General features: G+C 35.9%; 1 protein-coding gene across 1 annotated transcript in view; it reads left to right on the forward strand.

Moving 5' to 3' along the window:
- Positions 1–27,303, forward strand: part of CNTNAP2 (contactin associated protein 2) — a 663,767-nt gene that overhangs the window by 337,477 nt on the left and 298,987 nt on the right. Inside the window, exons 5-8 of the mRNA XM_042886519.1 lie at positions 5,502–5,705; positions 9,142–9,326; positions 13,426–13,569; positions 18,389–18,653. Coding sequence (XP_042742453.1) covers positions 5,502–5,705; positions 9,142–9,326; positions 13,426–13,569; positions 18,389–18,653 — 798 coding nt within the window. The remainder of the gene's footprint in view (positions 1–5,501; positions 5,706–9,141; positions 9,327–13,425; positions 13,570–18,388; positions 18,654–27,303) is intronic.

A 27,303-nucleotide genomic window follows, 5' to 3' on the forward strand; every position in this document is an offset into this window, starting at 1 on the left:
AGAAACAAACTAATTTACTAAATAAGATATCAGAATGCAAGATAACACACTATAATACAATATAATTAGAATTGAAGCTAATAAATAAAATGAGAGTGTCTAATACTAACTAAGCTGAGGTGATATTGCTGGGAGCAGAGATGAGCCAGAAAATCAAAAACGGGAGGTTAAAAGATCTATAAATGGTTTTTATCTTTCCCTCTGAGCAGAAATGGTAACAGATCAGTGAGCAGTCTTCTGGGGGATGTTGTTCTTCTTCTCTTCTGGGAGAGGTACCCCAAAGTATCTACTATCCATGGAACTGGAGCATTAACGCTTTACTCCCATTGTATTACCTGATGTTAGGATGTGGAATATCAGGAATAAAAATCATAAAACCCTGACATACAGTTACATTTCTGTCACCAGAAAAAAAGAGGAAATAGGGAAGTTTTGGAGTCTGAGTCTAATTCAAAGTTGTTTATAATTAATTAAATGAATTATTTTGAAATACAAAAAGGAATCTCTTACAGATTTGGTTCACTGACCAAAACTTACCAAATTCTTCAAGTAGACGCAAGTATAGGGCAATAAATATCTGCACAGGCCTACTCAAGTCTATTACTCCAGATAGTAAGATTTGTGGGTGGTGATTTATTTTTCTTTGAGATTTGGAATTGGGGTCACTTTTGTCACCAGACTTCCTAACATGTTCTTAAAGATTTTCTGATTTATTGTCTTCAGAGGAAAACTGCTTAAATGTGGCATTTCAGAAACATATTGGATTAAGGGCTAATACATTTTCCTAGCCAGATGAAAGTGGTCTTGTATTTTTAACGTGTCAGTAGTGCTTGTCCAGATCTCAGGAAATCCAATAGTGGAGAATTCAGATTGAAAGTAACCAGATTTATATTTCCTTTTTAAATGTGTATATTTATTTTCAATACTGTCAATTACTTTTCTCCTATCTTACCACATCTTTGTCTCTCTTCCTCTTTTCCTGTCTCTGTCATGCACTAAATAAATATATAAATATGTATGTATACACTTATACACTCTTTCCTATTAATAGTAGTTACTTTAGTGACGAAGGATGAAAAATACCGTATATTTACACTTCAATTATAGGAACGATATGTTTTACTGTCTAAGTACCATGTCTTGTCATGGTTATTATCATGATATTAAATAGCTGAGGGTCATTGTAGAAGGAACATAAGTCATTACCACATTTCCACACATAATGACTCTTAAACATAATTGCTATGTAATCTTTAGGTGAATTATTATATTGAATTATTATATAGGCCAATGCTCATGCTGGCAGCTTAGCTAGGAAAAAAAGAAAGCTACTCAATCAAAGATTAGGTCTGTTTCTTTTTTAACTGAATGATTTTCAAAACATAATATTCAGGTTCCAGACTTTAGAAGTACGTGATACTTTTACTCGACTCAGTTAAAGTGTGTGATATGAATTTACATAATTTGATAATGAAAAGAACAGAACTGCATGACTGCATGACTGATCCAGGTATGAAAAGGATGTTTGTATTTCATGAGCTACATGTTGAGAACCCACAAACCCACAAAAATCTAGTCAATGTCTTGATCACATGCTCGACAGTCAAGGTAACTTAGACAGATGTTACAAAGAGATACTACCTGATCTCAGGGGAAAGGTGATATGTTCTAAATAGGGGATTTTAGAAAACAGCAGAAAATTAAATTCTTCCCTTTGACCTCCTTTACAGGATGTAAAGTCAATGCTGTGGAAGTCATGATAGGTTGTGGTGATCCATGAAAACATCTACTTATTAATATATATCCGTCCATATATATAGGCAATTGGAAAGAGCCTGAAAACCTTTCAGTGATGTAAACACGTCTATTTTTGTGATACTAAGCTGCTATTATGTCAGTTGTGTTCAAAAATAACATGAAATAAAAATGCTCTGTAGGTGCCTTTTACTTCAGCAGAATGTAGAGTAACAGTGTAGTAAAGAGACATGAGGAAACTTGCACTATAGAATCTATGCCCTCAGTCTTCTTAATCTCTTTTACTTCTGCAGGAAGAATTTTGTGAAGCCTGTGACTGTTTCAAGTAGACAAAGAAAGTTTGCCTGGGCTGTACTGAGTAAAGAGGAATTGTCTAGGGCTGTATATACACAGGTTACTGAAAGTAATGCTTCCATGGAAACTACAACAGATACGAAGAGCATAATAACACTATTTGATAGAGCAAATTCGCAGTTTCATAACACTATTTTCCAACAAAATCACCACCATTAGCTCTGTATTTTCACCAAGGATGAACAAGAGACATCAGGCCATTCTTGTAAAAATCTGCACCAACAGAGATGACTAGCTGTCACTGTTGCTGAAATCTACCACCCACCAGCTCGTGTTCACATCCACTGTTTGGTGTCCCTCAATGTTGAGTAATTGCCAGTTAATGTCAATGAGTGCCAATTTTCCACCTGGAGGAACTGAGTTATCCACCTTTGCTTCTTATGCACTTCCATGTTAGAGGCTATTTTGTCAGACCACCATCCTGTTTCCATCTGTCACACACAAAAAGGGAATATGGTCAGGAAGTTTCAGCCTCTACTACCACACTACCAATATCTGTCTCTGTCGCCATAGGCCAACATAATAAATCAGGAGGCATTATTTTTGGAGCAACTCTTGTCAAATATAGAATATAGTGTGTGTATGCATGTAAGTAACAAAACTTATTTTAATTTTTAATTTTTAAAAAGGGACGGGGGGAGGAAGGTAAAACATAAAACTAGTAAGATATTTGGCTTCATTTTTGTGAAACCAATGCATCTGTCTGGTTTTATAGTAATGGTTGCAATTCCTAGTGAGTTCTCGAAGTGTCAGTGAGAGACTTGATGAAATTTTATTCATCCTGTGCTTCATCCTTGATTATTCACAATTTTATGTACTGTCAGAGAGCAATGACATGAATAAGGTTGGGTAGTGAAGCAAGAGAGGTCTCACAAAAGTCTCATGAAGAGACAGGATCAAGGCTCTGAGTTAAATATCTGATTGTAACTCTACACATTACGCTTAAAAATCTGCAGACAATTTATTCATGTGAACTGGAAATAGGGTCATGAGTACAAAAAAAAATAAATTCTTTTCGGCAGTCTTGAAACATATTCTCAAATTCCTTTATCAAAACAGAAAGCATGGCTGCATGTTTTTCACTGTTCGCAGCTCTGTTTTTGGCTAAAGTATTAAAATGCATACAATTATTTGCCATAACCCGAGGTAGCTGTAAACTGAGCACTCCCCATGTCCTGGTTTCAGTCAATACGATGTTAGTAGCAGATCTATGTGTGGTTGTTGCTAAGTAAGCACCTAGGGTCAGACCAGGCAGGTAGGTTAGGAAGACTAATCCCCATGGTGGTGAGGGACAGAGGCTGGGCCTCTTGACAGGCTGCACTGGGTTGCATGTGGCCTGTGGTCCATGGGTTGGACATGCATGGTCTAGCTGGAAAGATCCTGAAGAACATAATGCATTGGTCTGTATATCTGAAAACTCACTTTGCTTAACGATGAAAGTATGTATGGACAGGCACTTCATGAACATAACTGCAAGCCTTGGTCTGAACTGACTGTTGCTTAGTTAATGAATAGAAGATGGGTTGTGGATTTTGTGACTGAACAATGAAATAGGAATCATGAAATATCGATTTTGTTTGTACACATACTTTCAGTAGAAAATAAACATCATGAAGCTTGATACAGTGCTTTTCTCTGACACTCAGATAACTTTTTTATCGCTGTAAAAATGTTTCAGGAAATTATAGAATGTGAAAAGGCTACGTTGATGCTGTACATAAGCAGTCTCTTGATAGCAATGGAGGACTGAGAACTAGTAAAAATAGACTCAGCAGATTGTTTTGGTATTCCCTAAATTCCCAGACATTTAGGCATGGTTGTAGGCATTTCTTTAGGCACTTCTCTGAATCTGGATGAAAAATAATATTTCAAGAATTACTTCTAAGTGAGCATTTTTTAAAACGCATGACATATGTTGCCACAAACAAAGGCAACTTTTTAAATTATATATATTATATACTATATACTTTTTATATTATATATATTATATACTATATGTTAGCGGATAATGTTGACTACCTAAATTTGAACTGAAATATATACAGTTTATTAATCATTTATGTTTATATTTAATATTAATCATGTACAAAATGCTTTAATGGATTTTTTGTAAGATTCTGCTGCACTAACTGCACGATGGAATGTTTTTGTGTGTTTTTGAGAACATCTGAAAGATTTAAGTTATTTTCCATCATGATAACAAAAACTGGTTAGGATTTTTAGAAAGTTACAGTCACACAAGAGACGTCCATGGAAGCAGGCAAAAAGAGAAAGATGTTATTGAAGAATTCATGATCAAATTTTATTTTTTATTTAACTCAGAACATGAAATGAATTATACTAATATGTTGAGCCAATAAAAGTGGACGATTCTGTAGAATATAAGTGCGGAAGACTCTTTTCTTGAAAAAGCTCAACATTTTAAAGAATTATTTTTAAAGAATTTAAATTATTAGTTGTGAATAATGAGGAGGAAATACTGATAGAAACAATATCTAGGGCACTTGTGTCTGGTCATAGGTTAAGTCGTTTATAAAAGGGTTTTACTGAACAAATCTCTGTAAATTTTTAGAGATCAATGTGTTTATAGTCTTTTGCTAAACTATTTTTAAAAGAGAAGATTCAAAACTCAGTAGAAGTGTGCCTGTTCATTGAAATGAAATTCTGTGGCTATTACTTCTGGACCTTGCATCCAAAAAAGTTGTGAAAAATTGTGTCTCATTGTTAAAAAGTGAAAATAAGAGTATGTCAAATTTTGTAGTATCATTTTTTTACATGAATATTGGATTAACTTTAAAAGACAATCATTGCATCCCTCAGTTTTCCTCCCTGATTTTGAATAAAACCAAACCTAGATAAAATCTTGGTCCAAATTATAGAATTTTTCTTCCCAAGATCAGCGGAAGCTAAATTTTATCAAACATTTCTATATACAACTGAACAAGGCAAGGAAAAATATTTTAAAACCCCTAAACAATTTCTTTAGTTTCTTGACTTAGTGTTCACAGTCTTCACAGATGCATATAGTTGATTTTAAGAGGTATAATACGAGTAATTAATGACAACTCAGAAGTTGTCAACACTAGTTAAGAAAATGCATAGGAAAGCAACTACATTTAAGAGAAGCCAAAATAAATTTAGTACTGTGGCAGAATTTGTTCCTCTGATGCTGCTTTTTTACATCCTGTGAATTACACTTATGCCCTTCCTGGTTCCTACTTTTTATAGAAATAATCCTTGTCAATAGAAAATGTACTTGCAACGCATACTGCACTTGCACAAGTTTTTATTCTGTTCAGATACAATCCACATATAGCATATCTGTTTTTCCAATAGCTACTGGAATATATAACCACTCATAAACAATGTTATATATATTCTTTTTTCATTAGGGGCTGATGTTATCAATTTTGATGGTCACGTAGTGTTACCATACAGATTCAGGAACAAGAAAATGAAAACATTGAAAGATGTCATCTCTCTGAAATTTAAGACCTCTGAAAGTGAAGGTGTAATCTTCCACGGAGAAGGACAACAAGGAGACTATATCACCTTGGAACTCAAGAAAGCCAAGCTTTTTCTAAATTTAAATTTAGGTAATTTTTTTTTCTTTGGTCTGCTTTTGTGTCCTTTTTAACACTTGTTCTGGTTTCAGCTGAAACAGAGATGTCTTGGCTTTTGCTTAGCAATGGGAGCATTTCCATGGCCAAGCCAGGACAGACCACTAAGTGGGAAAAAGAAATCACCACTATAAGTGGTGCAAGGGGAGGGTGGAGCTAGAATTAGGCCAAGGGTTTTTCTATACAGTATGACATGCTACTATGCTAGTAGGTCATGACTACTACCTTCTGCTGACCTTCCACAGATGGGGAGGAAGCTGCATCCCATAGTCTGAGGGGAATGAAGAAAGTCTTCAAGGCCTTGGGACGGTTGGTGAAAGGGTCTGGGGCACATGCTATTTTCTCTTCCCTCCTTTCATTTTCAGGTGATGACATGGGATGGAATAGAAGGATCCAGTCCATAAATGCCTGGCTACAAGACTGATGCTATAGGCAGGGCTTTGAGTTCTTTGATAATGGCTGGTTTTATAAGACACCAGACTTGACAGTAATACATGGAAAAGGTTTATCTCGCAGTGGTAAAAGGGTTCTGGGACAGGAATTAGCAAGGCTCATTCAAAGACCTGTAAACTAACTTTGAAGGGGGATGGGGATGTAGATTGACTTTCACTGGTGAAGAAGTGCTCTAGTGTTGATGAAGACTAGGACATGGGACAGACACCACTTGAGGGTTGCTGGGCATTGGTTGGTATGGAGTAAGAACTTGCATTGCTGGCAGGCCACGGGTCAGCAGGCAGTTGTATTTATTGCTGTGGATTGGTCAGTAGGTAGAGAGTAATTGCATTGTAGTTGTATAAAGTATGCATATATATATTTATAATTACATTTTTTCCCATTTTCCTCTTCTTTTTTAGTGTATAGTTTTTATCTTAACCCTCAAGTCAAGCCTGTTTTTTTTTTTCCCAATTCTTTCCCTCATCCCATCTGGGATGGAAAGGGGGAGTGTGGAGTGAGTGAATGGCTGTGTGATGTTTAGCTACATGCCAAGTTAAACCACAACAATTCTCAAAAGAACTTATATCCTTCTTTTTCTTCAGATATGGCAGGCCACAAAATTTGATTTTGCGAAAATATTCATCATTCCCTTTATGTTGTTCTTTTTACTTCCTGTCCTATGTCTTCCCACTTAGTTTGTGTGAGATAACACAAAAGTAAAATCAAAATAAAATAAGATCAACAATATATTATTATTATAATCTTGTTGGAATGGAAAGAGGATTGGTAGAACTACATTTGCCTCGGCTATAGTTCCGTTTTCAGAAACTTGCAAAATTTTTGAGATTGGAAGGAATTCTGGAGGTCATCTTGTCCATCTCCCAGATCAACCAGAATCAGCTAGAGCAGGTTGCCCAGGAGTACATCCAGAGCTTCAAGTATCCAGAGCTTCAAACATCTTCAAGAGTTGGAATTGTTATTATCTCATTTTTAAGAAGTGGCTGTGCGAAAGAAAGACGCTGTCTTTAATGCTAGGGGAATAAGGATCACTCTTAAAAATCAGCAGCAAAAAATGATTACTGTCTGGAAAGCCACAGGCAACATGATGTTCAGTAACCTTCCTACAAAGAAGCTGAGCATAAAGGTAGGCAGGGAGAATGTCCTTTTTTTTTTAAGCTATTACTATGAAGCACTGGACCCACTGAATCTGGTGAAAATTCTGAGAAGGATCAATAACCTTCAGCAAAAACACAGGAAGATCATTTGTAGGAAAACACTGTATTAAGCCATGGCAGTGTGATTGGCCAGAATGTGTTATCAACTTGCACATCTTTACTGATTTTCAGGCATGCTCCAGAAATGCATTATCTCCTGTATTTAATACATGTGTAAAAAATGTGTATTTAAAACACAGAGCAATACACTGAGTTATTGGGCAGCGCAGCAATTTTTTAAACTTCTTTGTGAATTTGCCATTTGCTGCTTCATTTGAGATATATACTATCCATTTTTTCTGGCTTAGATGTGTCAGCCAGACTGAAATGAAATAGGATCTCTGATGAGCACAGCTACACAGGCAAAAGTTTCCAGAAAGCACAGCAGTAAGCTGCAAAACTGTATTTACATTAAGTTTAATTGCCTTCCAGAAAAATCACAGAATCACAGAATGGCCAGGGTGGGAAGGGACCTCAAGGATCATGAATCTCCAATTCCCTGCCACATACAGGGACACAAATGTCCACGTTTAATACTAGACCAGGTTGCCCAGGGCCCCATCCAACCTGGCCTTGAACACCTCCAGGGATGGACAGGGCATCCACAGCCTCTCTGGGCAGCTGTTCCAGCACCTCACCACTCTCTCTATAAAGAACTTCCCCCTGACATCCAACCTCAATCTCCACTCCTTCAACTTCAAACCATTTCCCCTTGCCCTGCAGTTATCTACCCTTTCCAAGAGTTGATTCCCCTCCTGTTTGTAGGCTCCCTTTAGGTACTGAAAGGCTGCAATGAGGTCACCCCACAGCCTCCTCTTCTCCAGGCTGAACAAGCCCAGCTCCCTCAGCCTGTCTTCGTAAGGGAGGCACTCCATCACTCTGATCATCTTTGTGGCCTCCCCTCTGGACCCTCTCCAACAGCTCTCTTTCTTGTACTGGAGGCTCCAGACCTGGACGCAGTGCTGCAGATGGGGCCTCACAAAAGCAGAGTAGAGAGGGACAATCACTTCCCATCCCTGCTGGACACCCCTCTCCTGATGCAGCCCAGGATACCATTTGCAGAACCCTCAGGTCCTTCTGTGCAGGGCTGCTCTCAAGGACTGCTCCTTCCAGTCTGTTAAAATGCCTTGGATTCCTCCGGCCCAAGTGCAAAAAAAGGAAGGATAACACAGGAAGACTAAAGTAAGTTGTATTAGCAGAAGACATTTTTTGCTGATATTGGTTCATTCTGCACTGAGACTCTTACACACTAACTAGTCTAGCTATACTGGCAGTCTACAGAGGATTAAACTTATAAAGGTGTTATCAGACTGAAAAGACTTTTAATCAGCTTATTATCAAATGCTATGTCCTCACCAGCAGAGTTTCACTGTTCAGAATCTAATACAAAGGCTATTCTAAAAAGAGTGACAGCTTTTTATTTCAGTACTGTAGGAATTAAAACACAGAGAAGTCTTAGTTGAATACAACTTCGCAACTGAAAGTAGCTATTGCTTCCCCGGTATACCTTCATACACCTACTATGACAAATATTTATAGAGTTCATTGATGTGATTATTGATCTATTTGATCTAAGTATTTGTATTTTTGTGGTATCAAATCTCCATATGGCATATCTTATCTTCATAGTGAATTGAATTCCTCCAGTGTGAGGCTGTGTGACTGTGTGACATGATTCAGGTGAAGTATCGACAGAATGAGAGGAAAACGTTTGCCTAACTAACATGAAATGAAAATTGCTTTTGTTTCTATTCTTATTTTAGGTAGCAACCAGCTTGGCTCTATTTATGGCCACACATCCGTGATGACTGGCAGTCTCTTAGATGACCACCATTGGCACTCCATCGTTATAGAACGCCATGGGAGAAACATCAATCTCACCCTGGATAGACACATTCAGCATTTCAGAACTAATGGAGAATTTGACTATCTGGACCTGGATTATGAGGTAGATTGTGAAATCTATATATTTTCACTCAATTTTTTTTTATAAAGAAAAGTCCAATGGGAAGATAAACTTGAAATAATTAAAAATGTTTTGGGTATTTTTTTTAATGTTTTTTTAAATAACATTTTTTTCCTTACATTTCTTTCAAATAATCTATTCCTTTAGGTAAAAATTCCCTTCTTCCCTTTCTATCAGATCTTGTCAACATTCATGGGCTGATTTGTCCTGGTTTCATGACAACCAGGCAGAGGGACCTTCAGATCCGTGCCCTGAAAAGGGATAAAGGAAAAGGACAGAGAAATGGGCCTATAACAGAACAGCGGCAATGATCTGAGGAGAAACAAATTGATTTACTAAATAAGATATTGAAATGCAAGATAATACACTATGATACAATATAATACACTATATTAGAACTGAAGCTAATAAATAAAAAATGAGTGTCTGAAAACTGAAGGCCCTACTCTAATGCTGAGGCAAGACATAAACAGAAAAGAGAATGAGATCCCGTGACTTTGCCAGGGGTTTTATCTCTTCACTGAATGCAAAGTCATCTGGGGTATGTAGTTCTTCTTCTCTTCTGGGACAGATACCTGGAACTGGAGCATTAACTCTTTAACTCCAAGTGCACTACATGATGTTACGATATGGAATACTGATAACCAAAAATCATAAAACCATGACAGATCTCATCTGTTATAAGGCTCATCTTAATCTTTTGTTTTAAAATGGGAAATATATGTAATTCAGTAAGGTTAGGGTACATTATAGCTAAGCAGCTGCTGTAAGCACAAAATTGATTAAAAAAAAAAAAAATCATACCATCTGCTATTACTTTCAGGTGCACATTTTTCACTTGAATCAGGCAAAATTCTTTTTCAGTGACAGCTAATATAAATTTGTAGCAAAGGAAACAGATTAGAACTTTTTTACTTACCAATGATGTTGCTCTCCTTAGGCAAGTAAGTACTTCCTTATATTATCACAAATACATCATCACTAACTTACTTCTATAAAGAAACAGTAAATTAAAAAAAACCCTTTTGTTTGATCAGTCAGTTAATGCCCACAAGTGTTGATGAGAAACGACACACTACACTACGCTTGCTCTTAGCCTGAAAAGCTGTCATAAAAAGCTGAAGGAAGAAACTGGAGAAAGGAGCGTGTACTCCTGGTAGAAGAAGATCAGATTATGGAATATTTGAGAATACCATACACTCATAAGTCCACAGGCCCAGATGTGACACACTCATGAATGCTATCATTGTGATGTCCTTGATAATCTTTGTTCAAGAAGTTCCTGAAAATCGAAATAGAAGTTATTCCTGCCTTCAGGTAGGATGGAGTAGGGTCAGAAAATTATAGGCCAGTGGGTAGCTCTTGATCCCTGGGAAGGTGAATCAACAGGTAATTCTGGAAACTGCTTCCAGGCACACAAACGACAAGAAAATAAACAGTTGCTGTCAGCACTGCTTTCACCCAGGTGGAGTTATGTTTAACCAACATGATGAGCTTCTATGATGAAATGGTGAACCTAATGGATGAGGGCAGATCAAACCATATTGCCTATGTGGACTTCAGTAAAGCTTTTGACTCCATCTCCCATAATATCCTCACAGAAGCTGTTGAAGTACATGGACTGGATGAGCAGATTGTAAGGTGGTTCCAAAACTGGCTGAATGATCAGACACAGAGGGCAGTGGGCAGCAAATTGTAATTGGAGACCAAGAGTAATCAGAATACCTCAGGGATGGTTAGCATCTTCATTCATTCACCTGCATGATGGGATAGAATACACCCTCAGTTAATTCATGGATGATACGTAACTACAGGGAGTGACTGACTCATCAGAGTGTTGGGCCACTAATTGGTCATAGAAGACCTGAACCATGCTACCAGAAAGTCATATAAGTCGATTTTATTAAAGATTTTCAATTGATTGAACAACAGAAAATGTTAGACAGAGTGCCATAAGCCAATTTACATACGTGTGTAATATATGTAAATAATGTATTAGAAGCAGTAAGAATGGAATCCAGGAGATACAGCTTCCTCTCTTCTTTGGCATTAGAGACCTCATTGGCAGTTTCTTTCCAAAGGTACATTTCAATCTCCATCTACATAGATTTACTCATGTTTAATGAAAGTTGTTTTAATGTGTATGAAAACATGTTCTATGGTTTTTATAAAAGGCAGAGCCTTGAGTTCTCTATACTTTACTTTCAATTAATTCACTGACTTTGGATGTTAGACTACCTTTAAATACATTGCCCTTATGATAAGTTAATCTATAGGTGGTAAATCTCAATGAATCAAAACAATTTTTCATACAAAACACTGTAATTCCAAACACCCCTACTTTCCTCCTACATTCACTCAGCTTGCAACTGAAGATAATGTCAAGTGGCATGGGATATCTCTTTGGTCAAGTGGGGTCAGTTGTCCCAGCTGTGTCCCATCCCAAATTTTTATGCACCTTTATTCTATTTGCTGGTAAAAGAACATGAGAAACTTAAAAATCTTCGATGCTGTGTAAGCACAGGTCAGCAAAAGCTAGAACACCAGTGTGTTACCAATGCTGTTTTGGTCAAAATCCCAAAAAGACCATTTGACAACAATAAAACACTACAGTTATATTCTCCAGTTGTGGGGTTTTTTTGCTTTTGTTTTTTGTTTTGTTTTTTTTTTCTCAAAGTAAAGGCAAATTAGCATAGAACATCTGAGGATGTGCATGCAAGTATTCTTACGTAGCTGGTGTGTACTATTTATAAAAACCTTAGTTTTCAGTGGAGTAGTTGAAATGATATAATTCTTGTATGCAAAGACAATGTCTCTTACTTTTAAAATAGAAAATAGTTCCTTTGAGCTGCATTTTCATGCTCTCAGTAACAACCAATTGAGCTAGCAATGAATTATATTTGAAGGCTTGGCTTTACCAAATCTCAGCTGGAGATGCAAGTAGAAATTTTTGTGAGCTTTCTTGGGCTAGGAATTCCAGTTGTAATGACTGTTTATGCCTCAATATATTTGATATAAATACTTAACATAGATTGCAAAGACAAATCTCATGAATTCTTTATTCTTCATATTTGGGCTGCAAAATATTTATGAAAGAATGTAGCTTTTATTCACTTCCAAATATTTCAGAAAGGCACTGATAGTGTAGAAGTCTGTGTAGCCCCTATAGAGTAACAGGAATTAATGAGCAATTCTAGTTTGTAAAATATTTATTTTTTCTTAGTGTTTCAGCACTACGGTCTCTGGGTAACCCAGGGTAATTAAATTGGTCATAAATAAATAAACATTTATTTTTCGGCCTACTAAATAATTTCTTATTGACCATAGCTACATGATAAAATCATGTTCTCAGTACTAGAAAGTGAACCTGCTTAACAGGAGATAGTTTTTTGGACTATGTGATTCTGTAAAATTCTGCTAGATGAAGTAAATATGTAAGTATTATAAGAAGCAAATACATTGTATTGAAGCCCACAATTACAACTGCTACGTTGTATTCTAAGTTCTGGCATAGATTTGGAGCTGAGTGAATGATTCAAATCAGGCTATCTATCTGACTGATCTCTAATCTACTTTTGTTGAAAAAGTACTGAAATGGATATTTGTTTCAAGTTGTTAGTAATTTGAAACAGGTACTGAACAGTAGTGATCAGAAGATCAGACCATATGTAACTGTGATACATGTTTTCTCTTTATTTGGGAAAACCTAGTAACAGATAGTGTTTACCACCAAAAATATTTGCAGTCATGACTTCATCATAGACTTAGTTGGTTAGGCCCTGGAACAGGCTGCCCAGGGAGGTTGTGGATGCCCCGTCCTTGGACGTGTTCAAGGCCAGGTTGGACGGGGTCCTGGGCAACCTGATCTGAATGTGTATGTTTGGTGGCCCTGCCAGGCAGGGGGGTTGGAACTACATGATCCTTGAGGTCCCTTCCAACCCGGGTGATTCTGTGATTCTGTGTGATTCTGTGACTTCTTCCTGCTTTTCCACTTGTTTGATACTTTCTTTTTCTAGTAAGCAAAAAGCTCAAAGCCCTTGTTCTCCAGTTAACTGTCTTTCATTTTCTGATACGTTCAAAGATAACCTTTGGCGGCATGCCTTTTTCTGGGAAGCCAAGTTCAAACAGCAGAAAAAATTTCAAAGGCTGCATGGAGAGCATCAACTACAATGGCAATAATATCACTGACCTTGCTAGAAGGAAGAAACTGGAACCCTCTAATGTGGTAAGAACATAACTTTGTCATCATCTAAACTTCTAAACTTCTGCTTCTCTTTCTAAGGAAAGTTTCTGAGTGTGTGAAATCATATAATATACAAAACAAAGTTTGTATCATGCTTAAAGATTTCATTGTAAATACTTTTATGATATTGTTTTGTTTGTTTGTTTGTTTGTTTGTTTGTTTGTTTGTTTTTAATATCTGGGAACCTGTTTCTGCTAAGTTTCAGCTTTCCAAATTAGCCGTCAGCATCAGCTGAATGTTTTTTATAGGAAAACCAGTAGATCAATATATTCATTTTTGCTTTCCTTTCATATTATAGTAACCTAGAACCAGGATAGACAATATTGATTGTTAAATCAATTGCAGTGTGTCAAGGCTCTAAATCCTGATATCTTCCATCCCCATGGAGCAAGTAGCATGGGTGTGCAAAATCATTTGAGAGGGATTGCTCAGAGCCATTTTGTGGGAGCTCTGTAAAGCATCAAGATACTGAACTTTGAAACTGTTATTTAGCTTATTAACATTACAGAGGTTACTAACATTATATTCTGTTTTTTTTTTCTTTCCAAAGCATTCATAGTTACTTTCACGTTTAAACTTGTGTCTTTCTGTAAGGGCTGATTAGGAAATTACTGTAATTTCTATATTTTTTAAGGATCTAGGCTTTCCTAAAATAGTTGCCGGATTACACGAGCAATGTGCATAGGAAATAAATGTATAACTACCCTGAATTTCAGATAGATTTGTTTAAGGCTTTCTTCTGTACAACCTTCATAAAGCCCTGCTCACAGTGTGTATAGTTCCATTACTGCTTTTTTCTTTATGTATTTACATAATTCATAGCAGTAAGCAAGAATAAGACATAAGATAAACATATACAGTAGAAATAAAGTGCAGTGACTTTTCTTGGATGGACGTGCAACTTAAGAGATTTCTGTAGGACAAACTCCAGCCTTCCAAAAGCATAGCACAGCTAACAGTTCTGTACAGTGTCTATAAAATCCTCTTTCTGGTTTATTTGGATGTGAATTTTCCGTTTGTTTGGTTTGTTTGTTTGTTGATTAAATTCTGTTGTCTGTAACATTAAAGCAAAATCTGCGTATGCAGATTTGGTAGTATTAGTGGTTCACCACAAAGCTGTGGCATGCTAGTTTAATCTGATGATTCACTTGATTTCCACTTCTGACAATATAAAAACAGAAGTGACCTTTGCTTTCAGATGAATTATTTAAATTGCTTCTGCTGTTCAAAAACAAAATTAGTTTCACTTATGAAATCAACATGGATTTTTATGTTTCTTACAAAAACTTTTATTCTTCTAGTTTTGAGCCTGATTTAGTATGAAAAATACGAAGTTGAAACTAGTATTTTTGTTAATCATGTTCATGTTATTAGCACTTAAGCAACCCAACCAGGATCAAAGCTCCATTGTAGAAACTGTGCAGATGCATAGCAGTAGACATATCCTGCCCTAAACAAAAAGCAAAAATAAATAACCTAGTGAAATGGAACACAAACTAATTGGTAAATTTATAAGAAGCATCATACGGGAGAAAAAAAAAAAAACAAAAAGAGTTGGGCAAAGAATAAAAAAAGAGGTTTGAGACAAAAAGGAAAACGTCCTTACTGTCAGATTTCAGAAGTTGACAATGAAAAGGAGTGAAAAAATTAAATTTATGCCACGAGGATGTCCAGAAAATCTAAGAAGTTAATCTTGATTTTACACTGAGCAAAAACATAATTAATAAAAATCCTTAGGTCTCACAAACATAGATGTTATGATCATAAATGCAAGAGTCTTTCAACATCTTCTTAAGCAATTTATTAATCTTTAGAGGGTAACAACGTGGAACAAAAAAGTTCTGCAGTCCTCTGTGATAGAATAAGTGGCAGCAAACCTTCAAGGAGAATGAGTAAGATGGATGGCCTTAAACAGTTTTTGCTCTTATTAATAGAGCCTGATTTGTTTTCACAGAAATGAGGCAAATAATAAAAATACACAAAAAGGAGAGTAGGAGAGAGAAGGACAACAAGAAAATTGGAGTGTCAAATTTTCTCCCAAATGGACTTGCAAGCAAGAGTTGGCAGTGACTTACTAGAGCATTAATTTCTATCTTGTTTACAGGTTTATTCAGGTCTAAGACAGAAAAAAAGAACATGCACACGAGTCTTCCATATTTTCTATGTTATTGAAAATAATAAGGTTATGTATGGTAGTTTATATTTGTTTCACTTACATTTACAATTACTAAAATCTAACAAGTTTCTCAAAACCTGTAATAGGAAAATGCTGAGGGGAATCAAACCTGTTGCTCCTTCTTTACATACATCATTCTTCTCCCACTTCAGTGGCTGCTCTTCCACGGATTAGTGAGTGCAATCATGTATAAACATAAGATAAACATTTTCTTTAAAGCATGTTACACTCAAATAAATATTTGAGAAAAATAAAGAGATAACCTGACAGATATTAACCAGAGTTTAACCGGACCCTTTACTATATGATGTATAAATACATGCTAAATGTTTTATTTGCATGTCTCACTGCTCACAGAGCTATTCAGCAAATTATTCTGAATCTATGCAAAAGAATCTCTTATTCTTTGAAAAATGGATTCTTTTACAGAAACAAGCTGCAGATTAGTTCTAACTTTTAGCTAGATCTAGTGACCAATCTGTATCCAATGTCTTTGTTTAAAAGAGGGATTCTCTTGTGAAGTACAGTCATAGTGGGAACTGATAATTCAGTTGAGATTAATCTAAATGGTTCAGCAGGGAAAATACAATTTTGGATAGCAGAGAAATTGGAATTACGTGTTACTTCCTCAAGAAAACTTTTATGCAGTTAGAGTGTTCACGGTAAATGAGCTTGGTGATTAAAAAAAAATAATAAATTGAATGCATTTGGCACCAGTAGCCTAAGGAAGTGCTTTAAGTGCGAGTATCTTATGCATCAGTATGCTTTGAGAGTGTCAATTTGATGTGAAAGACTTCTTCTAATGTGTAAATTGTTAGAACCTCTTATTAACAATGCTTTCAGAAAAATTTATAAATGTTTAACAAAGTGCTTTCTGGGTGCTACTTAAATGACATCTGTGGCTGCTGTCTGTAACTAAATCAGAAGGTGTCAGCTCTTACAAAATGCTGTTGTCCTCTGAATCTATGCAGGTCTTCTCCAACAAAGAAACAGAATAAATTTTCTTACTCCTAAAGTGAATATTATGCTGAGAATGTTAACAAAGGATTACAAATGGCATTTCAGTTGATCTCTAGGATTTTGTTGTTGGTTTGTTTGTTTGTTTGTTTTCTGTATGTTAAATTCAGGATTGAATAAAAAAATATGTATGACACATTTGGAAATGCTCAGATTAACAGTATCGAAATCAATATGTTAGCTATGTGGACTTACTGCTTAGTAAGCTGGAAAAAAAAAAAAAGAAAAAAAAGAAAATCTCTGGGGCTACTTTTAGACTGAAAAGAAATAAATTCAATATTAATTCAAAATCAATATAAACAAATTCTGACTATGTGACTCCTTCTCGAATTCTGAACAGTATTCAGATGAATGTTATATCTAAACATTTAAGTACCTCTGACAATATTGTTCAGTCCTTAATAATTTTTAATGTGGAAATATAAAGCAAAAGAACTGCTTCCCTGATCATCATTATCATTTCTATATCTGCATCAGATAAAATCTTACCTTCCGAAATTAAATGGAAATTACCATATTGGTGAATATTGGTTTGGCACAGTACATCAGAAAACCCAATCATAAAACACAGTCCACTTTGCCACATAGTAGAGCTGTTCTTCAATAGAACATATGCATAGAACCTTTGCATTCTATGCATTGATTAATTAAAAAGTCAGTTCTGCAGAGAGATTGCCTTAGGTAAATGCATGATGTTATAAAGTAATAAAGTAAGAGCTACAGATTGATTATTATTTCAAAAGAAAAAAAATAATGTCTATAATACAGCTTGGTGTTGTCCTCTCTCACGAGAAAAGACATTAGAACCTGAGTGAATATTTCATGTCTACAGCTCTGGTCTTATTACAGATATATTTTAAAGCTTTTAAATTCAGGATAGTTTACTAGATTTTTGTCAGTTTCCCTAGGAATGAAATTTCACAGAGTGCAAACTCCAAATTCTTTTACAAAGGAAATGACTGAGTGATCACAATTATTAGATTTTGTTCATGATCATCTACTCCAAATCGTTCAGCTTCATGAATTACTGCATTTGCTTTTTTAATATTATCCAGAAGAAAACATAACAGAGAAGATAGTTGCTCACAGGTTATATGTCTTTATTTTACAACCTCACACATTGTTTCTGTACATAGACTTGTTTATTTAAAGATGTTTTGGAAACTTGACTTCATTTTCATGAAAAGATGAGCTATTACCCTCTTACGGATATCTTTGCTGACCATGAATAGGTTCAAGTTTCTCTCTGATTTATTTCTTCCTCTTTGAAATGGGAATATTAATGTTTTCATGCAAGGTTTATCTTAGATGACAATTTAAAGGGCACAGTGTGCATCTTACTATACATACGTACAGTGCAAAATATAATTAAGCCGTTCTTTGGCACAAGCCTCTTGGAAAAACAGAAATATCAACAAATACATCAAAATAATAACAGTAATGATGTTTAATAATACATTTTTTACGTGGAACTGACACTAACTACAGCAAACTTTGAATTAAATAAAACCTAGAATACTTTTCTAGAGCTGTCTATGAATTTAGTGGAATCTTATGATTTTACTTATGTTTTTGTTTTTTTTTTTTGTGTGTGTGTGTTTTACTCAGGGAAATTTAAGTTTTTCTTGTGTGGAGCCACATACAGTGCCTGTCTTTTTCAATGCCACCAGTTACCTTGAAGTTCCTGGACGTCCAAGCCAGGATTTGTTTTCACTCAGTTTTCTTTTCCGAACCTGGAACCCCAATGGACTTCTTGTCTTCAGCAACTTTGCAGATGGCCTTGGGAATGTTGAGATTGACATTAATGAAGGCAAGGTCAGCGTTCATATAAATGTCACCCAAGTAAAGAAGAATCAAATAGATATCTCATCAGGTAAGTGTTTTCAATTGATAACAATTATGTTGGTATTGTTTAAAAGCATAATCGAGTTCAAAACTGGAAAAACTCTTCTTCAAATTTAAGAATCGAATTTGCAACTGCATATTTATTCATACCGAATCAAATCCTTTATTCCTTTATTGTGTGTTTCACTGAGCAAGGCTTAAAGGAATAATAAAAGTTATTAAAATAACAAAATAAGAAAGAACCCACAAATATTTTTATTCTGAGCAAAACAAGAAGACGTTTCACTCTTTACCTGCAAGGCATCTTATTTTCTTTTTTTCCGTAACTCTTTCAGTCTTCTGTGCAAAAATATTTGGTTTCAACAAGAGAGAGTAATGTAAACCCTTGCTGAGAATAGTCTAGTAATAAAGAAACTCTGCAAGCTGTTATAAACACAAGGCCAGTATGAAAAAACTATGGCATTTTTCAAGCATACTGCACAATCGTATTGGAGAAGTAAAAGCTTTCATTACTTATCTAAGGAGTGTTTGGGAAATGCTGTGTGAAAGAATTACTGAGCATTAGGTCTGCTTCTGGAAGGTAGGATGCATGTTCATTTCAGTTCATACACTTCATAAAATTGCTTGATGAATCCTAGGGTCAAGAGGGAACCGGCTGATATAGCTGCTGAATCACTCACTATTATATTTGAAAAGTTATGACAGCAAAGTGAAGTCTCCAGTAGCTGGAAAACATCACAGGTGGAAAGCAAGACCTAGATAACTACACACCAGTCAATCTCAGAGCTGTGCCCGGGAAGACTGTGGAACAAATCCTCCTTAATTCTATGTTAAGGCATATGGAAGATAAGGAACGGATTAGAGACGGACAAAATGACTTCAGTCATGTTTCCTGACCAATTTGATGGCCTTTCATAACACTGACAGCACCAGTGGACAAGGGAAAAGTAACTGGTGTCATCCATCTGGACTTCTGGAAGGCCTTTGACACAACCCCATATCAAAAGCCTTGCCTCTGAATTGGAGAGTTGAGGATTTGAAGGGTAGACCATGCATTAGAAAGGAATTGGCTGGGTGGCCTCATCCTGAAAATTCTGGTTAATGGCTCAGTATCCGAGTGGAAACCAATGATGAGTGCATGTATACCTCAAGGGTCTAAACAGGGACTAGAGATTTTTAATAGCCAGTGAGACTGAGTACACCCTCAGCAAGGTTGGTTCCAAGCTGACACAATAGAAGGAAAGGATGGCACACAAAGAAACCCAGACAGGCTTGAGGAGTGAGCACATGTGAGCAACAAAACCAAGTTAAAAGTCCTGTACCTGGGTTGATACAATCTCAAATATCTGCGCAGACTTGGTGATCAAGTCTGACTTAGACCAGCTTTGCAGAAGAAGACCATATGGATTCTAGTAGATAAAATACTGGACATGACCTGAGCACGTCAGATCAGAAAGAAAAATTTCACCTCAGGCTGAATCAAAAGGATTTCTTTTGATCAGGGCTATCAGGGTGAGGGATGTATCTGTCCCTCTCTGCTCTACCCTTATAAGGCCCCATCTGGAGTACTGCATCCAAGTCTGGGGTCCAGAGCACAAGAAGGCATGGAGCTATTGGAGCAGGTCCAGAGGAGGACCACAAGGATGGTCAGAGGTCTGGAGCATTTCTTCTACAAAGAAAAGTTGATGGAACTGGGCTTGTTTGATTTGGAGAAGAGAAGGCTCTGAAGAGACATTATTGAGGACTTCTGATACTTAAAGCAAATTTACAAGAAGGATTGAAAGAGATTTTTACAAGGTCATTGACAAAGAAAAACATTTTTACATGCAAATGGAATAAAATTAAATTTTATATAAGAAATAAATTATTAGTAAGGAATGTACTGAGGTACTGGGATAACCCAGAGAAGCCATAGAAGTGTTCTACACTTCCACTCCTTGGAAGTGTTCAAGACCAGATTGGACAGGTCTTCAAGTCACATCAACAAGCAAGAGGTATGCCTGTCCATAGCAGGTAACTGGAACTGGATGATATTTTAAGCTCCCTTTCAACTCAAACCATTCTATGATTATATGATTTTTCTAGATTGTACTTTCATTTCAGATACTTTCAGGCATTTCTGGACCAGCTGTGATATTTAGTATTCTCTACATTGTGTAAATTAACACATGTTGTTAGCAAATTCATGACCTAAGTATGAGGTAAGAAAATAGAGATTGCTTGCAAATAGATCTTGACACGTACACGAGTGTATGTGCACACACACATTACTTAAGAAGGTTGTATAGAATTTTAGTTATCTAGCAAAAAAAGGGCAATTTTTCTTTTCTTTTCTTTTTTGCCTAAAGTTATGTGTTATTATTTGCTTAATCTTAATTCCATGGTGAAGATATTCCAGTTTTCATCAGTAACACTGACTCGAATTAATTACAGTTGGGTTTTTTTTGTTTGTTTTTTTCTTATGTCCATTATTCAACTTGGCATGTGAAAATATGTTTTAAACACAGTAATATCAACAGGAACTCAATTTGTTTAATTAGTGCACTTTAAATAAGAGTAATGTTTCATTTGGGAAGTGGACATTTTTGTCCACAATTGCAGGTTGGCCTGCAACTACACAATATTCATTGTTTCAGAAAGGAGATTTAACAGATGCAAAATATTTGGCAAGAGAACAGTTGTTTTTAGAGATCAAAAAGAAAGAAAGAGAAAGTGCTGGGGGCCTAGACTCCATTTAGGACATAATACTTGTCTCTACACACGAAAATAATTTAAATTACTAGCTGAGAGATCGGGGTCCTGAACCACGATATGTACATTATTTTTGATTATGTATAGTGTGTCATATCATTAAAAAAAATAAAAATGTTAATGGCACTGAAATTTCAAATTGGGTACCACTGTGCATAACAACTGACAAGCTATTATCTACGTTGATTAAAACTTCTAGTTCTAGTGTTTTACCTTCTCCAAAAGCAAGGAAAACACAATTTGAATGTAGGCATTTTCAGTATTTGTACTTGTAATAAAACCAGGAACAATCATAGAATCATAGAATAGAACTTTTTTGAGTTGTGAGGGACTCTTACAGACCATTGGGTCCATTTCCCCAGTGATGAACAGGGACTCTCACAGAGGTCAGAGACCTCAGACAGCTGTCCAGCCTGGCCATGAACATCTCCCCACGGGCATAGTGTTGTCTTGCCCCAGATCTGTACAAGACTACAAACTGAGCCACCAGCTCTGGATTCCTACTTAGGAGGGGTCTGCTATCAGGATAGACAGCCAAGTCTCCATGTAGCCCACTCCTCTAGGCATCAGCCCTGGGAAACATGAAGCCAAACATTCTTCAGAAAAACATCTCAGAGAGATTTCTGTGAGCAATGGGGGACATTTGTTGAAGCAAATGGATGCTGGGTGAGCAATAATTCTCACTCAACAACCAGCCTGGGGACTCTGTTCTTTCTTCATTTCCATTCTTTCTGATGGAAATGTCCTTGAAACTTAATTGAGTTTGAATGGAATTTTACACTTTTTGAATTTCCAATCTTATTCATCATTAATCCTTAAATGTGTATTCCACAGTACCATTAACAATTAATTAATTTAAAATAATCACGTATCAAACTTTTTTAAAATTCTATTTGGAAGGTAGGAGACCCAATTACAGGCATGGAACTTTATGTGCTGAAAACTGAAACTCAATTTTTCATTGCTCTTCAGCAACATGAGCAAATAGATTACCTCCTGCGATAAGATTCTGACAGTCCCTCTTATTTTGACAGTTATTTTAGAGAGAGTCACTTTTGTATATAATGAAAAGAAAAGTTGCCAAGCATATGTGCATATTTTATGCTTCTTAAAACTTAAAAGCTAGATGAAAGATTCCATCTTTAGACATGCCATTCTAAATTCAGAGTATTTGTACTGTCCTCCAGGTTTACATCAATGACACAGAATGGCATCTAGCCCAAGGGCTGAATTATATTTCTTACACAGGAAAGGCAGCTTTTATAATTGAGTGTATCAGTTACTAGTTTGAACTTTTTCTGTGTTACTACATTCATGTGAAAATATGATGTGCATTTTCTCATATTGGCATCTTCTATGTATGCCAAAAGAGTTAAAAGCAATTTCTATGCAAGTGTTTCCTTGAAACTGCAACATCTATAGTCTTCATTGTCTAAATGTGGAGATTTTTTCATGTTAGTTCACTTGAGCTGCAAAAATACGTTAAAAAAGTAAAATATAACAATTAATACAAATTTCTAGTTTTAAGTTGATAGCTCTGCGTTTACTATGTTTACATCTTCAAAAGATGGTGAGTCCCTTTAGGTGTTTTTGCAAATTGCTTCTTTTCATTTTTAAATGCTGCTGAAGTAGCAGCACATAATCACTGAAGTGAGATAGAGCAACCAAAGTCCTTTTGATCCTGTAAGCTGTCTTTGGACAGCACTGTCTTTGGAAAGCTTGCTCATTAAATTTATGTATTTGAGTTCAGAAAAATAAAGATAAACAACAACAGGAAAAAAACGCCTTTAATTGCCCTGCTGTGAAGCAGCCACTAAGAAATACATTGTTCACTTCAACATGAAGCAGGATTTTATCAAAGGTTTTCACTGAGCACAAATACTGAAGGCTCTATACTTCGTAGAATGCTTCCTTACTAAAGAGAAAAGTTTGGAGGCATGGTATCCCATATCTTTTCCCCTGGAATATATGCATATGCAACATTTAAGTTTCCATTCATTTAAAAAGCAAAAATGAGTTTTGTTTTATTTTGGTAGATTTAAAATAGTGGAATGACACAATCTAAGCTCTCATAATGGAGGATTTCATTTATTAAAATGTTCAAGCTCTTCTAAGACCTCTTTTTATGCATACAGTTTTGCATATAATTTAGGTACGTGCATGTAAACCAGCTGCCAAGTGGAAACAGCTTTACCACAGAAGGAGCACACAGAAATAAAACAACAAATTTAATACTCTGATGTTGGTACTTAGACAATTACTTCTTCAAAGAGTGATACCAGATCACATGCCTCTGGGATCTGGAACTTGCAACTCTAAGCTGATGTTACCGATAGCACTGAGCCTGGGACAGCATAATGTGGCTCTGATGCATGTTAAGGAGAATAAGCCTGGCTTTTGTTCTGTTAGAAAGAAGCAATATGTCTGCTGAATGATAAAGCTTTGTAGTGTGTCATGTCAAGCCTTTCATTTACCAGGACCCCTGGCCCTTCTCCACAGGTCCTGTAAGGTTATCTATATGATTAAAAACAAGACTAGAAACAATTTCTATCAAGTATTCTTATACTTCGGGCTAATTTAGATTGATAGTGAATTTCAAAAATCTAATTAATTATTTCAAGCCTTTGGGACGAAATCCTGAATCAAATATATATTGTCCTGACTTCGGTGGAGATAATGTTTTACACAGAACTTGAACAGTGTTTCTACACAGAGTTTGGGTTATATTTTTTTTTCCTAGAGAGAAATTTAGCCTGCTGCTTGTATGCACTCATACATCAAAGTATTGTTAAACATGCACTATAAATTCTGCAAGCAAAAATAGTTACAAAAAGAAAAGGCTTTGTTGTTTTAGTTGAAGGTGCCTGGGATATTGAAAGATAAACCTAAAATGCATGTTTAAGACATGCTCCCTTATATTCATTATGACTAGAATGACATAAAAGACTACGAAACAACAAATACTCACTATTTCACTTTCTTAGTGTGGAGATAGAAGAGTACTGAACTTTTTTTTACCTGGTACAGTTCAAAAAGAACTACCAAATCCATCAATGGCCTAGCCAGTCACAGCTCCCTAGCTCCTCTTATCTCCCTAGCTCCCTCTTGGGATACAGACATTTCTTCCCTTTCTTCAAAAACAACAGGGCGTATTCTGAAGGCAGTAATAAGGATCTGTGTATGTAACATAAGACAATACATCTAATCAAATTTTCAAGTAATCTTGCAAGGCTGCTCAGTTCCCAAAATTCTGAAAGCTAGAAAATTATGTTTTATTGAAAGACTTATTGAAGAAGCTTGAAAATAATGTGTTAGTTTATTACTTCCTGACTTTATTCTTTGCTTTATAGAGACTTTTATTCTGCTCTGGTTTGTTAACTGAGTCATACTCATCTATTAAACAATTACTTCAACTTCCTTGAATGTTTTCTCACTTGTATGGTATTAAATTCTGGTTGCCAAATTTTCAAAGAAAATAAGCTTTGTTTATGTACAGTTATTTGCCATGTACAAACAGCTGAACAAATTAGCTATTTTAACCTTTTAAAATATGCTTTATTTTTAACGATATGGTCTGAGGCTCAATAAAATATGCTTTACAATATGTCATCAGAATCATTTCAACACCAACACTGAATATAAAATTACAAGAGGACAAAGGAGTTACAGATATTAGCAAAAGACTAGTAATTTTTTGTCAGTATTATTATTATTATTATTATTATTATTTTCTAAATGGTAAATTAAACATATAACTCTAATTTGTTTCTTAAAGTAGATCCAGCTTTCCAAATGAAGTCTGTCCATAAGGCAGATTATTTTTCAATTCCACTACATTAAGTAATTACAAAATTTCTAAACCCATGTTTCTGCAAAAATGAAGCCTAGATTAAAAAGCAAACAAAGTAGGTTCTTTGTGGCTCATGGAGTAGTGTATACAGACATTTCCTCATCTAGGAAATTGATTTTTATATAGAGAATTTTTGTGTTTCACTGACTATAGACATATCAAAAAGCAACTTCACAGTTATAAGCGTACACATCACCCACTTCTTAGAACAAATTGTTTCTTTTAGCTGGCTACCATCACTCAGGACTCTGACATTTTACTAAGGAGTTAAGTGTTGTGTCTTCAGTTAAGGAATTTATGTACCTGCCTGGTAACCATACCCAGTCCAACTGATTAATTGCTGCTCAGCCCTTCAAATGAATTTGCAATTGGTTGGATAACAGATACTCCCCAACTCTCCCTGGATGTGCTTACTGCCCTCTCATTGATGAGACATCCTTCATGGGATGAAGAGGATAGTGGGGACCTTGCAGGTCCCTGTGCCCAAGGAGTGCACAGGGCCCAGGTGTAGGGGGGGGTCAGAGCACCTGGTGTCTCAGGGAAGCCTGAGGGAGCTACATTCAGTCAGAGTTAAGGAAAGAAAACATTGTTGGGGGGTCTGAACGTTGCCTACTCATTGGTAGGCCTGTTGGAAGCAAGAAGACAAGGCCTGGCTTGTCACCAGTGCTCAGTGATGGAAGAAGAGAGGCTCATGCTGGATAATGAACAACTATGAATTAGGCAAAAGAAAATGACTGTTACCAAGAGGGTGCTCAGGCATGGAACTGGAGCCCAGAGAGGCTGAGGAGCTCTATCCTCCCCAGGGTATGCATAATTGATGGTGTTTGACTGAACAGACTCCTATGAAGACCGTGAGTTTTTAGCCTGGAGAAAGCTCTGGGGAAAACTTATTGGAGTCTTTTGATACATAAATTTACATATTTTTTTTAAATCTTCAGACACTATAATGTCTGGAATATGCTTTGTTTGGCACATGCTCTGTAATCATTCACACTTTCTGGAATTTTTACTGTGGAATGTCTCTTGTATGGATACAAGATATAGACTTGGGAGCACAGCATCCATCTTTGCTCTGATCAGTGCATTCTAAAATGATACCAATATATCACCCATTAGAGTGGGTAAATTTGCAAAATCTTCCATTTTCATGCCATAAATAACTTAAATAACCATTTTAAAGGACATTCCTAGGGTGTTAATGGTGTTATTTTGATTATTACTAACAGTCTATTGTAATAACATTACTATTTACCCCTTCTTCCATATTTAATTTACTTATTTGGATGGGACTGCAAATGCAACTGAAACTAAATCCAGCCCAAGCCTAACATCCAGTTTTCTGTATGTTACTTAATTTATATGATTTTTATTTTAACATACTTCATTTTACATACATGATGAGAGAAATAACAAAAATACTTACTGTGGGAGCAAAGACAGAAAAGGGCCTATAAAGTATAAATGCACATACTAATTACACCTAAATCATGCTATTTCACAAGCATAATTCATTTTAGAAGAAAATATGAATGTTTTCTGAAAAAGACTTCAGTAGCTCTTGTCAGGAAGAACAAGTTTTTAAGCAAAAGGATCATTGATGGCATATTAAAAGGAGGATATTTACTGTCCATGGATTACTCCAGGCAATAATTTGGAGACACGCATTTGAGAAGTAGAACAATAATATTCTGGTGCTTCCAGACTGTAACAGGAAGAACCCAGCCCTGAAAAGTTAAGGATGTGCATTCCAGATGAATAACTTTATAGCTGCAGTATGAAGAAAATCATTTTAGTTCTTAGCATCCTTTCTCTTCTTAGCAATTCCATCTTGCAGCATAGCTGTTTTGTTTGAATGATTTTATTTCTGCAATTTAACACAGTTAGATTTTGATGAGTTTGTCAATTGCTTCAAATACAACACAGTCTCCGATGATTTCACCACTGATATTTTCATACGGGGAAAAAATTCTGCTAGTCTACTACAATTACTTAAGCACATCTTCCCAGTGATAATGCTATTGCTATTGCTAGCTCAGTAAGCAGTAAACAACTACACACTTCTCAGAGTCCTTTTCAC

The sequence above is a fragment of the Lagopus leucura genome, unplaced genomic scaffold (genome assembly GCF_019238085.1).
Source record: "Lagopus leucura isolate 7727_CA_CO unplaced genomic scaffold, USGS_WTPT01 Super-Scaffold_100058, whole genome shotgun sequence".
NCBI lineage: Eukaryota > Metazoa > Chordata > Aves > Galliformes > Phasianidae > Lagopus > Lagopus leucura.